General features: G+C 41.2%; 1 protein-coding gene across 1 annotated transcript; it reads left to right on the top strand.

Moving 5' to 3' along the window:
* Window positions 1-5,430: 5,430 nt before the first annotated feature.
* Window positions 5,431-12,613, top strand: LOC120719961 (CMRF35-like molecule 8). Its single transcript, XM_040009523.1, has 8 exons — window positions 5,431-5,734; window positions 7,038-7,244; window positions 7,519-7,806; window positions 7,897-8,205; window positions 8,653-8,748; window positions 9,086-9,160; window positions 9,391-9,446; window positions 11,962-12,613. Exons 1-8 carry the CDS (start codon window positions 5,695-5,697, stop codon window positions 12,259-12,261), a joined length of 1,371 nt encoding a protein of 456 aa, XP_039865457.1. The 5' UTR covers window positions 5,431-5,694; the 3' UTR covers window positions 12,262-12,613.
* Window positions 12,614-14,744: the final 2,131 nt, after the last annotated feature.

Here is a 14,744-nt window from a genome sequence, read left to right as displayed (position 1 = left end):
CCAGGAATTTCAGCAGCTTATGTTCAACCTGCAGAACTGTGCAGGTGGACAGAGGGAGGGACAGTATCTGGAGTGGGCAGTTAAATGGTAATGATAAATGGTCTGGTTCTTATATAGCAACCTACTCTTTCTGAATACTCAAAGCTTGTAGTTTTCTGTCTAACATTCATATACAATCATCATCTAAATGTACGTGTGTGTCACAGAGGCCGAGATTTGCTACAACAAATATTTTATAATAATGCATGTTTTAAATGGTCATGAAAGCCATTGTTCATATTTACATTTCATGTTGTGTTTTCCTTTTTCTTTGCTTCTGTGTATTGTGCTGGGTTTAATGTCACATCCTACTTTCGTATGTAGCATAAATGTGAAGTTGCTTTAAAAAGAAAAAACAGGAATACATCATGTAGTTCACGTGCCTGTGTATTGTCACCACTGCTGTTGCCATGTTCCACAGTAATTAGAAAAACTCGTAGCTTCCTGCCGTTACCACTGCATTTAAGATCTGTGCAGGGCAGCTGAAACCCATTCAGTAATTATGCTGTCACCAGAGTTACTGAACTTCAATTTGGGGGGTGGTAATATTGGAAATGTCATATTGAACATGTTAGAAAAAGATGGTTAAAAATATTTATATTTCGAGTAATGTCAGAGATACTAGATTATAAGGCAATGCATATTTTATATTTCTCACTAATTTCCCCCAATCTCAATTATTGTGCTGAAGTGTGGGGGAATACATATGTAAGTAATATAAAACCTTTATACTTGTTACAGAAGAAAGTGGTACGAATGATTCATAATGTTAAATACAGAGATCATACAAATGAACTGCTTATAAAATTGAAATTGCTGAAATTAGAAGATTTGGTGAAATTACAGACATTATTAATTATGTTCAAGGCAAATAATAATACATTACCTCTTAAGTTACAAAGCTTGTTTGTATTGTGTTTAGGAAGTGGGGACAGTGAAGGAAGTTTTATTTTAAGCATTAGTCTACCAGGACCACAAATCACAGCAGCAGTCGCCTCAAAGCACTTTATATTGCACAGTAGATACAATATTGTATTGTACAATAGTCCTATTATTGTACAATAATAGATACAGAGAAAAACCCAACAATCATGTGACTCCCTATGAACAAGCACTTTGGCGACAGTGGGAAGGAAAAACTCCCTTTTAACAGGAGGAAACCTCCGGCAGAACCAGGCTCAGGGAGGGGCGGGGCCATCTGCTGCGACCGGTTGGGGTGAGAGAAGGAAGACAGGATAAAAGACATGCTGTGGAAGAGAGACAGAGGTTAATAACAGATATGATTCAATGCAGAGAGGTCTGTTAACACACAGTGAGTGAGAAAGGTGACTGGAAAGGAAAAACTCAATGCATCATGGGAATCCCCCGGCAGCCTACGTCTATTGCAGCATAACTAAGGGAGGATTCAGGGTCACCTGGTCCAGCCCTAACTATATGCTTTAGCAAAAAGGAAAGTTTGAAGCCTAATCTTGAAAGTAGAGATAGTGTCTGTCTCCTGAATCCAAACTGGAAGCTGGTTCCACAGAAGAGGGGCCTGAAAACTGAAGGCTCTGCCTCCCATTCTACTTTTAAATACTCTAGGAACAACAAGTAAGCTTTTTTTACGAATGAAAACTGCCTGAAAAGAATAGTGACTGCCGCTCCCTCCCTTTCTTCAGCGTACCGGGACGCGGAATGCGGGGAGGAAGGCGAGGACTCCGCTGGATTTCTTAGTTCTTTGTGACTTTTATACCGTGGCGGATGCCACTGGACTTTTAATGTTGTGTTTTATTGATTTTTATTGTGTTACCCCTTGGCCAGGGTTGTTTTAATTCATTTTACATTTTTAACTATTTAAATATAATAAATTATATTTTAATCGTGTGCTTTCCCTTGGCGGCTCCACTGCTCTGTCTGTTTGGAGGAAGGTTTCCTTCCTTTAGAAAAAACACTGTGGAAATAAGATCACCTTCCCTCCGTTACATATAAGAAAGGAGGATTATCAGTGTTGAGCTCATTGGCATGACTTGTAATTGACAAGTTGAGCAAACTGTTGTTTCCTTTTTTTTTTTTTTTGCAACTAGGATGGTGACAGTGATCATGTTGAAATTTCAAAAGAAGATTTCAGAAAACTGTGGTAGTTACATTCACTTTTTATGCCATCTGTTTTACCACAATGGTTCCATGTCAGTTTTTCATCAGGCCAGATATGAATCCACAATGCATCTGTGCAAAAACCCTAAAAAACACATCCATTCTTAACGTCCTTCACATCCACCTTAAATCAATTTGATGTGCTCCATGTATAGCAGTATGCATGAAAACATTTGAACACAGACAAAATTCACTAGCAAAAACTCTAAATGCCCATTCCCTTTTCCAGCAAAGTCACTATTTCCACACCCCACTTATCAGAAGATACCAGTGAGATCATGTGGCATTCAGCTCACATTGATCAGTTTGTTCACTGTTATCATAATGTTTCATGCACCACTCTGTATCTGTGTATGTTTATTAAGTGTTACAGTTTGATGCCGATCTGATGCCCGTGTCGATGAGCGCTTGGACCGACATTTTGTCTCTACACTTTATTTAACCAAGGGCTACTGGCAGACAGGATAAAAGACATGCTGTGGAAGAGAGACAGAGATTAATAACAGATATGATTCAAAGCAGAGAGGTCTGTTAACACACAGTGAGTGAGAAAGGTGACTGGAAAGGAAAAACTCAATGCATCATGGGAATCCCCCGGCAGCCTACGTCTATTGCAGCATAACTAAGGGAGGATTCAGGGTCACCTGGTCCAGCCCTAACTATATGCTTTAGCAAAAAGGAAAGTTTGAAGCCTAATCTTAAAAGTAGAGATAGTGTCTGTCTCCCGAATCCAAACTCGAAGCTGGTTCCACAGAAGAGGGGCCTGAAAACTGAAGGCTCTGCCTCCCATTCTACTTTTAAATACTCTAGGAACAAGTAGGCCTGCAGAGCGAGAGCGAAGTGCTCTAATAGGGTGATATGGTACTACAAGGTCATTAAGATAAGATGGGGCCTGATTATTTAAGACCTTGTATGTGAGGAGCAGGATTTTGAATTCAATTCTGGATTTAACAGGAAGCCAAAACAGGAGAAATCTGCTCTCTCTTTCTAGTCCCTGTCAGGACTCTTGCTGCAGCATTTTGGATTAACTGAAGGCTTTTCAGAGAGTTTTTTGGACATCCTGATAATAATGAATTACAGTCGTCCAGCCTGGAAGTAATAAATGCATGAACTAGTTTTTCAGCGTCACTCTGAGACAGGATATTTCTAATTTTAGAGATGTTGCACAAATGGAAGAAAGCAGTCTTACGTATTTGTTTAATGTGTGCGTTGAAGGACATGTCCTGGTCAAAAATGACTCCAAGGTTCCTCACAGCGTTACTGGAGGCCAAGGTAATGCCATCCAGAGTAAGAATCTGGTTAGATACCATATTTCTAAGATTTCCAGGGCCGAGTACAATAACCTCAGTTTGATCTGAAATTAGAAGCAGAAAATCCCAGTGATTATTTGCCATTCACTTTGACACCGACACATTACTACCTTCTTGATCTGTGCAAAAACAAAGTTTTAATCTAATCTAATCTAAGTTTATGTCTAATCATAAAAGTAGCTACAAGTTCTTTTTTCTTAAACAAATATAATTGCAATACCTACAATAAGTACAAAAGTAACAAATCTAGCTCCTCTAGATGCAGATGTGCACACGAAGCAGAACAGGCCAGCTCTGGCAGTCTCGACTGGTCCCATTTTTCAGTCGCCCTATTCAGTTTCTAACAAATGGTCAGCAGCCAGCTGGAGCTTAAGCAATCATAACACACACAGTGGCGGTCCTAGCCTGTTTGGCGCCCTGGGCGAACACTCCCTCTGGCGCCCCCCGCCACACACACACACACACACACACACACACACACACACACACACACAGGATTGTACATTAACATAAAACTGTTGTCGGAACCACACACACACATGAAGTACATATGTGTATGCATTGTATGCAAACGGCTACCAAACAGCCATCATAATACATCATAGAATGAGAACAGGACAAATCAACAACTGACAATGACTAATTAATATTAAAATCTGTAACATAATGTTTGGAGTTTAGTCTGTTACTGTTGCTATTTTTACCATTTCTTCTTGGGGCAACTGTAACGCACATAATTTAGGGATTAATATTAAAGTATTCTGATTCTGATTGTTTCAGGATGAGCTGCCATTATCCAATCACACATCTGCTTACCTGTATCTTTTTCTCGTTTCTCCTCCTCTTCTTTTCTATTTTTTCTAAACTGAGCACCTGATGACTTTGAACTTTTCTTGTCCATCTTCCATTGGTTTTAATTTTGCACTCCAGTATGAACACCCATCCCCCAACCCGAGGATCACCACAACATAACCTAATAGACCTACAGCTTAGTTCACAGATTCACTTTGTCTAAGGTGTATTTCTGGGATTTCGCACAACCCAGGATTCAAATCATGAATACATAATGGGCTTGGATTTACATCATTATGAATGAAATGTGCTCTATTTGGAAGCAGCCGCCCCCCCCTCCCTTGTGTGTGACTTTAAATCATGAAACTGTAAATTTTAAATTGTTATTGATCCTTTACCCCGAGTCCTAAAGTGTATATTTATTTTCTTACTCTTCTTATATTTATTGTTTGTTTACTTGCACTGCTGTAACTGGAGCCTCGTCGTCTCGTCTCTCTCTATATACTGGACTGTATGAAGCGGAGATGACAATAAAGTTTACTTTGACTTCAGCAGCGAGCAGGCGCACCGAGGGCTCTCGCGCTCACTTTTCGTGTATAGAATTTCGAAAAAACATCGGTGCAAATTATAAGTCTGTATTATGATGTCTGGTGTTGTCGTGTTTGTTGGTTTGTTTTTATTTTGTTTTATTTTGCGAGTTGGTTATTAGATGCTGCCCCCGCCGCCCCGCCCTCTCCTCTCTGTGCAGCAAGCAGCAGGCGCACCTCGCAAACGAAGGGCGCCCTTACTCCCAGCAAATGGGCGATAGAAAGCCGATCGGTGCCTATGCCATTCCCAATATTCGCTGGCTGACGTTGGAGCAGCATAAGTACGAACAATTTTTTATTTTGCCGATGACCGTAATGCCGCCCCTGGCAACCGCCCGTGTCGCCCGTATCAAAAACCGCTACTGATAACACAGAAGAACAAATGAACAGTGAAAGAAATGCACAAAATTATAACCTGGGTCATAAAACTGTCTTGCAAATCCAAACTGGGAGCTGGTTCCAAAGAAGAGGGGCTTTTTTTGCTCCTGCCTTACTTCTGCCTTCTGTCTTTAGAATTATTCACCACATGTAAATCACTGGGGAAAATATGCTTCACTGTGGGAGAGTGGTTAGAGTTTTGCAAAAAGATTCAATAATATTTGCAAATTGTGTCTAACTATTGGAAAACTATTGCGTGTCAAGAGTGGTTCTGTTTCACAGACCACTTATTTCCTGTTTGGTCCTAAAAGATGTAATGTATAAGAGAGTGAGTGTATACTCAGAAAGTGCAAAGGGGAAGTACAGACAGAAAGTCGGAAGACTAAATTTTGACCAACAGACCGGAGAGACAAACTAACTGCAGATAAATAAGCCTTCAAACCCAAACCAACACGATGAAGTTACTGCTAATGCTCATCCTCCTACTTATATCAGGTGAGGAGATCAGAACACATATGATGCAATAATAATAACTATGTTGTAAATTGTTATGTTATGCATTTTTAATCCCTTTTGCATCATTGCCTCGAACAATTAACATTAATATACGATCCTCCTTCTGTGGAATTTGCCTGCAGACCAAACCTCTTCTGCTTCAATTCTGTTTTTATTTTTAGTCTTTACTCTCAGACCTTTAAACACCACGAGACTGCAGCAGAAACTGATGAAATACTCGAGTATAATCAATCAGATTCTCTGTCAGGGCTCTGTGTGCGGGCAGGCGGAGAGGAGGATCCAAGCGCAGGACTCGAACACAGAATTGTAAATCAGAACCTCAGCTTTATTGCTGACATGAAAACCAAACATGAAGTGATGTGAATACAGAAACCAAAGAAACACACAGGAATAATCTGAGGGTACGACGCGACACCGAGCATGGGAAAACACAGGGCTTAAATACACAGGGTAGTAATGAGGGAATGGGCAACAGAAGGGAGACACAGCTGGGGGAGATCAGGGCTAACGAGACAGGGGAGCTAAGCTGCACACACTAACATAAGACAAAGACTTTCACAATGAGACAGGAAACAAGAATCACTAAACCAGATGCAGACATGACACTGAGAGACAGACTAGACACTGAACAGAAACTGCAACACACATGAGAACCCAAAACCTGCGAACTGATCCCTCACCAAGAATAACAGAAACAGATCCATAATGATATTAATAAACAAAACACCAGAACATCAGAAAACAATCCATAATGCAAAAATAAACCAAAACATAATAAACTCAAAATACTGGGTCCAACGGACCCAGAACCGTGACATTCTCCAGTTTCGTAATGATTGAGTTTTGATATTGATAAATATTTTAATTCACGCAGCAGCTTTCTGTTCTGGATTTAAACGCACTAAGTTTATTACTATAATTTAGAAGCTATTTTCAGTTCTTTTAAATTATAGTAACAAACCAAAGTAACCAAATTGTTACTTTAAGCTGTTAAACAGCTTTGTGTCACTGCTTGTCTTGATTGCCAATGTAGGGTAAATAATTCTAAATAAAGAAAGATACTCTGGGTGTGATCAACTCGCGTAACAGTGCACGGCCCAGAACTCACGCAACTCATATGACCAGAAATAGAAGAAACTTTTAGTATTTATATTCTGGATTTTTTTTTGTTACATTTTTATAAAAAAGATGATTGATGATGATGATGATGTCTTTAAGATGATTGCATCAACCCCTGTGATTATCTTACAATGACTGACATGATGTGAGTGTTTGTCTTTAGATTGTGAGTCAGAAACGAAGAGATTCACATCAGAATGGACCGAATTCACCTGCAACTGTCAAAAAACACCTGGAAAATGTCAAATGGTCCATGTAGCTGATCGTAGCTCAAAACCTGAAAAAAAGACTCTCAGAGTAATCCTCAAACAAGATGAGAACAAGGACCCCAAAAAGAATGATGACAAAAAAGAACTGCAATTTAAATTTGGTAAGAGACTCGCTTTCAAATTCAAGAGTTTTTATTTGTTGTTTGTTTGTTTTTACTGTATAAAACAATATTTTATAAGAACCATCAACAATGAAAAAGACAAACAAAAAAGCTTCCAATAGTAAAAATTGTTACTTTTTATCTGCCAATTCAAGAAATTACACTTATTATTAATGCACAATTTATTTTTTTAGAGACATTTTATTTACTTACTCATTTCCTACAACCATTTTGTTAGAATTGTTTAAGTTTTTCTTTGTTGTTTTCTTTGCAGAGGAAAATGGCTGTCCAAAGCAATTCAGTCAAACTGCATACAAAACAGCTAAAACCACCATCAGATGCGATCATCCTGAAAATAAGTCTGAGTTGTGGTTTTTCTGCAAAGAGAAATCTTCTGTCTGTAACAACATTTTATCAGACAGAATATCCTTTCACACAAACACATACAGTGTCTCCATCAGTAATGTGTCCAGTGAGGACAAGGGTGTCTACTGGTGTGGAGTAAAGTTCACTGAGAACAATCATCATGTCGCACTAACAAAAGTAAAATTGAAAGTCGAAGGTGAGTAAATTCACATGTTCAGCCCCCGAGGTCTAAATTTTAGGAAACGGCACAACTAAAATACTGTCTGCTGGCAAATTCTTTCTTTAGAGATTACAAATTTCAAAAGAAGCCCAGTTGTTGGACAGAACTTCACTTACTGGTGTAAATACAACCAGACTGTCTCCTCAACAACAAAGTTCATCTGTAAGGGAGAAGATCCATCCATATGTCAAGCTCTCATAAACACCAGCCAGCCTGGTATGAACAACAGGTTTTTCATGACTGATAACAAAAAAGAGAAAAACATCACGATAACAGTGAGAGAAGTAACAGCAGCAGACAGCGGGACGTACTGGTGTGGAGCGGAAACAAAACAACAACGCAGCAACAAGTTCTTCAACAGACTGTCCCTGACAGGTGAGACGTGCTGTTTTATTCTGTGGCTGTCATCTGACCCGTGGTCATTAAGCACAAGACAGACATGTGTTTTTTTTAATCTTTTTTATTATACATTATACATAATAACTATTAGAAATAAACTGTATAAACCCTTAAACTGCATACTTACACAAACATAGTAACATACAAAAGTTTTATATGACAGGAAGCTGTTTGAGCTTTAAGACAGGAAAATAATAATAATAACTGTTTTTTTACTCTCAGCAACAAAGCACAATGTTTTAAAAAATTATCAAGATGAATTTTTAAAAAGCTGTGACATTTAAGCAAGAGTGTCAATTTATTAACAAAACCATCCCACCAGAGATCACAACACAAGAAGAAATCAAAATAACAAACACAAGAAAAACACTTTTAATTTGCAAACTTCAACAGATATTTTTTATTTTTATTTTTTGCTTTCAGTACAACCAGCACCACCTTCATCCGCTACCCCTTTAACTACAACAACCACCACAACTGCTGAGAGTCATGGTGTGACAGTAGAGCTGGAGACAGATGGTAAGTCTGAAGATGTCCACGTCGTTTAGTTTTACCTTTTAACGTCTGTAAAACTCATTTATTTCCTCAGGACATAAAGTTATGATACATGTGCGTTTTTTACATTTAATTTATGAATTCTATCATATGTAACATGAACCAAAGGCTCTGCTGCGACTCGTTGTGAGATGTGTGATACACCCTGAAAATTCTGCTGTTCATAAGAAATGGGGAAGTTTCAAGATGGTCACACGTATAAAACATTCACTTTGTTTTTATACTATTTTCTTTCAATTGTTCAACAAAGACAGTTTGAGATGTTTATGATGGAAATGTTTATTCTGGTTTTGTGTTGCAGTCATCTTTGGGATTACCACTGCTGTGATCGTCAGCGTGGCTGTGTTTCTGATCGGTTTCTTCCTTATTTACAAACGTGAGAACATGCATTATTGCACATCATGAAACACAACTACATACAGGCTATTTTTACCCACATAAACACACCCATGTACTTCTCTATTTGTAATGTCTACTGCTAAAATTTCAGGTTAATAATAGTTTGAAAATTTCTATTTAAATCACACTGAACAAAACCAAATTACTAGAAAATACTCAACATGTGATTTTGCTTGTTTCCTAATTTTTCTTACTTGTTTCTGCCAGGAGTTTCATGTACAAAAAACAAAGGAATTAGTGCATCGCTGCAGCACGTCAAAGAGGTTAGTGTGAAAATGTCTTTAATATAACTGGTGCACAGAGTCTGACCCAGCGATCGTGGATAATTGAACAGAGCTGCACACACGCAGATGTCGGCTTACAAAAGTGTTCTAGTCAGGCGTCTCTTATAAAGCTTCAAATGTTTTTCACATTATTGCAAGAAAGAAAAAAATGCTTTAATACATCTGAATGACAATTAAATTAATAACAGCAACTCAACACATCACAACTGAACTTCTTTGAGAATAATTTCAGGAAATATTTAAACTACAGTTTGAATTTGCTAAATTACATAATAATTTTTTATATATAACACCCAGCACGCCCCTGCGGGCGGTTTATCCTTCAAGCTCGGGTCCTCTACCAGAGGCCTGGGAGCTTGAGGGTCCTGCGCAGTATCTTAGCTGTTCCCAGGACTGTGCTCTTCTGGACAGAGATCTCCGATGTTATTCCCGGGATCTGCTGGAGCCACTCGCCTAGCTTGGGAGTCACCGCACCTAGTGCTCCGATTACCACGGGGACCACCGTTACCTTCACCCTCCACATCCTCTCGAGCTCTTCTCTGAGCCCTTGGTATTTCTCCAGATTCTCGTGTTCCTTCTTCCTGATATTGCTGTCATTCGGAACCGCTACATCGATCACTACGGCCGTCTTCTTCTGTTTGTCTACCACCACTATGTCCGGTTGGTTAGCCACCACCATTTTGTCCGTCTGTATCTGGAAGTCCCACAGGATCTTAGCTCGGTCATTCTCCACCACCCTTGGGGGCATCTCCCATTTTGACCTCGGGACTTCCAGGTTATACTCGGCACAGATGTTCCTGTACACTGTGCCAGCCACCTGGTTATGGCGTTCCATGTATGCCTTGCCTGCTAGCATCTTGCACCCTGCTGTTATGTGTTGGATTGTCTCTGGGGCATCTTTACACAGCCTGCACCTGGGGTCTTGCCTGGTGTGATAGACCCCAGCCTCTATGGATCTTGTACTCAGAGCTTGTTCTTGTGCTGCCATGATTAGTGCCTCTGTGCTGTCTTTCAGTCCAGCTTTGTTCAGCCACTGGTAGGATTTCTGGATATCAGCCACCTCCTCTATCTGCCGGTGGTACATACCGTGCAGGGGCCTGTCCTTCCATGATGGTTCCTCGTCTCCCTCCTCTTTATTGGGTTTCTGCTGCCTGAGGTATTCACTGAGCACTCGGTCAGTTGGGGCCATCTTCCCAATGTATTCTTGGATGTTCGTTGTCTCATCCTGGACTGTGGTGCTGACACTCACCAGTCCCCGGCCCCCTTCCTTCCGCTTAGCGTACAGCCTCAGGGTGCTGGACTTGGGGTGAAACCCTCCATGCATGGTAAGGAGCTTTCTTGTCTTTATGTCAGTTGCTTCTATCTCCTCCTTTGGCCAGCCTATTACCCCAGCAGGGTACCTGATCACGGGCAGGGCGTACGTGTTGATGGCCCGGATCTTGTTCTTACCATTCAGCTGACTCCTCAGGACTTGCCTGACCCTCTGCAGGTACTTGGTGGTTGCAGCCTTTCTAGCGGCCTCTTCATGGTTCCCATTTGCCTGCGGGATCCCCAGGTACTTGTAACTGTCCTCTATGTCTGCAATGTTGCCTTCTGGTAGTTCAATCCCCTCAGTTCTGACTACCTTCCCTCTCTTTGTTACCATCCGACTACACTTCTCCAGTCCGAACGACATTCCAATGTCATTGCTGTATAGCCTGGTAGTGTGGATCAGTGAATCGATGTCTCGTTCACTCTTGGCATACAGCTTGATGTCATCCATGTACAGGAGGTGGCTGACAACTGCTCCGTTCCGTAGTCGGTATCCGTAGCCAGTCTTGTTAATGATCTCACTGAGGGGGTTCAGGCCTATGCAGAACAGCAGTGGGGACAGAGCATCTCCTTGGTAGATCCCGCACTTGATGGTGACTTGTGCTATGGGCTTGGAGTTGGCCTCTAGTGTTGTACGCCACATCCCCATTGAGTTCCTGATGAAGGCTCTTAGGGTCCCATTGATCTTGTACAATTCTAGGCATTCCAGTATCCAGCTGTGGGGCATTGAGTCATAGGCCTTCTTGTAATCAATCCAGGCAGTGCACAGGTTGGTCAGTCTGGTCTTGCAGTCTCGGCTGACTGTTCTGTCTACCAGTAGCTGGTGTTTTGCGCCTCTGGTATTCTTGCCAATTCCTTTCTGTGTCCCGCTCATGTATTGACCCATGTGCCTGTTCATCTTAGCCGATATGATGCCTGACAGGAGCTTCCATGTAGTACTGAGGCAGGTTATTATATAACCTGCCTCAGTACTTATTACATACTCAGTACTTATTACATAAAAGGTTATTACATATTATATATATGTATATATATATATATATATATATATATATATATATATATATAACTGATGACTTTTTATCTTATTAGCCATTCTGAGTGTAATTTGCATGTATATTGTTAATTTTTCGGATGCTATGTGTTGTTTTTTAACTTAATTTTTCATTGCATTCAATTGCAGGACTCTGCCTATGAGGAAATCCAGGAGCGCCTCCAGACGCCAGGAAATGCAGTGGATTCGATTCATGTCACTGCCGGCATGCACACAGATGTCACCTCAGTACATTACTCTACCATCAACTTTCAGAGCCACTCTCGGGAAGCTGGTGGTGAGGAAGTGAATCCCAGCATGTCTGCCTGTGAATATTCTACTGTGGATTTCAGAAAACGTCCAGATAACTCAACCATCACTCAAGCATCCAGACCAGCAGAGGAGAATCTCTACTCAGCAGTCAATGAGCAAGAGCAAATACGAAAATAAGATCAGCTCTGTCAGGAATTTCTAGATGATTTCAGCATTATACATCCAACTTGTAGAATTAGTTTTAGTGAAAATGTGTTAATGTGATGTTATGATTAAATAACGTTAAATATGACTCAGGGGTTCAGCAACTTGTCTTAGGATGTTGAAAATTTGGTTCAGAATGAAGAGTTAGTAAAACAAACTGTAAAACTATGTAGCTGCAAAAACCGCGTATAACCACGAGGAGAGAGAGGTTTTGACTGACTGCTGTAGATAGATAGATAGATAGATAGTAGGGGTGCAACGATACACAAAATTCACGGTTCGGTTCGATACTTTGGTGTCACGGTTCGATATTTTTTCGATACAAAAAAATGTTCATGCCTTTTTAATTTGTCATTTATTAAAATTATAAATATATATTTTAAGTCAGAAGTACAGTTTTTAAATTTAATGTTGCTGAAACAACAAAATAATAAAAAAAAAAACCCATCTGATCGAGAAATAACTCATCTTTAGAAAAGAGAGTTTATTACAGAGAAATGGCTCTTTCCAAAATAAAAGCTATACTATACGCTTCTTCTGGGCTATATTCTCAGCAGCATATTAAACATATCAGGTCCCCATGAGGAGAATCATGTGCTAACAGCTGTCTAAATGACTCGGGTAAAGTTTGTAGCCTGCGTGCTTGTTGTTTTTGTCTGCTTCCACTTGTCTTTGCACGAGGATGATGTTGACGTAAATGTGCAGTCATATTCGTTGTGTTCCCACTAGTGCTGTCAGCGTTAATCTCGTTAAAATGACATTAACGCCATAACGCGGCAAATCTCCGTTAACGAGTTACCCCGTGCGTGGGGCTGGACGGCGTCAACACGTTAACGAGCTAACTGCGCTAACACACTAGTTCCCACCAATTGAGCATTGCGTGGCACATCCAACATACTGTTTTACTTTTGTCCATGACGCGCTTACCTTCAGGGTCATACGTCACATGAAAACCAAGATAGTTCCAAAGGCCAGATCTGAATCAAGTTCAAGTTCAAGTTGGCTTTATTGTCACTTCAACCATATACATAAGTTAACACTAAACTAGCCAACTAAGAGGCCTAGTTAGCTGGCTAGCAGAGACAGACAGACTGACCTAACATAAATTACAACATAAATTAACAAAAAACTAACTATCTAACTATCTAAGGAAGACTAGGAAGTAAAGAAGTTAGTGCAAAAATCCAGTAATAATATTGTGCAAAAAGAGCATTTACAGGTTGGTGTATACGATAGTTTGGTGGTGTAGGTCGGTGTGGGTCGGTGTGTGTATATGTGTATATGTGTGTGTGCGTGTGTGTATCAGTCCAGTCCCTTTTTGTTGAGGAGACGGATGGCTTGTGGAAAAAAGCTGTTGCACAGTCTGGATGTGTGTGCCCGAATGCTTCGGTACCTTTTTCCAGATGGTAGGAGTGTGAAGAGTGTGTGAGAGGGGTGTGTCCGATCAGCCACAATGCTGGTGGCTTTGCGAATACAGCGTGTAGTGTAGATGTCCTCAATAGAGGGGAGAGAGACCCCGATGATCTTCTCTGCTGTTCCCACTATCCGCTGTAGGGTCTTGCGGTCCGATATGGCACAGTTCCCAAACCAGACAGTGATACAGCCACTCAGGATACTCTCGATAGTTCCTCTATAGAAGGTGGTCAGGATTGGTGGTGGAAGCTGGGCCCTTCTCAGTCTTCTCAGAAAGAAGAGACGCTGTTGGGCTTTCTTGTGCAGGGAGTTGGTGTTGAGGGACCAGCCGAGGTCCTTCTCCAGGTGGACACCCAGGAATTTGGTGCTGTCGACGATCTTCACAGAGGAGCCGTTGATGCTCAGCGGTGAGTGGTCGCCTCGTGTCCTCCTAAAGTCAACAACCATCTCTTTTGTCTTGTCAACATTCAGAGACAGATTGTTGTCTTTACACCAGACCGTTAGCCTCTACACTTCCTCTCTGTACGCTGACTCGTCGTTCTTGCTAATGAGACCCACCACGGTCGTGTCATCAGCGAACTTAATGATGTAATTCGAACTGTGTGTTGCTACACAGTCATGAGTCAGCAGTGTGAACAGCAGAGGACTGAGCACACAGCCTTGTGGGGCCCCAGTGCTCAGTGTGGTGGTGCTGGAGGTGCAGTTCCCAATCCGTACTGACTGAGGCCTTCCGGTTAGAAAGTCCAGGATCCAGTTGCAGAGGGAGGTGTTCAGGCCCAACAGGCTCAGCTTTCCGATCAGTTGTTGGGGGATGATCGTGTTGAATGCTGAGCTGAAATCTATGTACAGCATTCGAACATGTGTATCCTTCTTTTCCAAGTGTGTGAGGGCAAGATGGAGTGCAGTAGAGATGGCGTCGTCCATTGAGCGGTTATGGCGGTACGCAAATTGCAGTGGGTCCAGTGAGGGGGGCAGCAGGGTCTTGATGTGTCTCATGACGAGCCGCTCGAAGCACTTCATGATGGTGGGTGTAAGTGCAACAG

Source organism: Simochromis diagramma, unplaced genomic scaffold (assembly GCF_900408965.1).
Source record: "Simochromis diagramma unplaced genomic scaffold, fSimDia1.1 OVJJ01000320.1, whole genome shotgun sequence".
Classification (NCBI taxonomy): Eukaryota; Metazoa; Chordata; class Actinopteri; order Cichliformes; family Cichlidae; genus Simochromis; species Simochromis diagramma.
The sequence above is the reverse complement of the archived record's forward strand: the minus strand, read 5'-3'. Positions and strand labels throughout refer to the sequence as shown.

What these genes read in the sequence shown, in the direction of transcription:
- LOC120719961 (XM_040009523.1), top strand. Translation starts at nt 5,695, where the DNA reads ATGAAGTTACTGCTAATGCTCATCCTCCTACTTATATCAG. An exon ending in CATCCTCCTACTTATATCAG is followed by an intron (nt 5,735 to 7,037) that starts GTGAGGAGATCA and finishes GTTTGTCTTTAG; the next exon opens with ATTGTGAGTCAGAAACGAAG. An exon ending in AGAACTGCAATTTAAATTTG is followed by an intron (nt 7,245 to 7,518) that starts GTAAGAGACTCG and finishes TTTTCTTTGCAG; the next exon opens with AGGAAAATGGCTGTCCAAAG.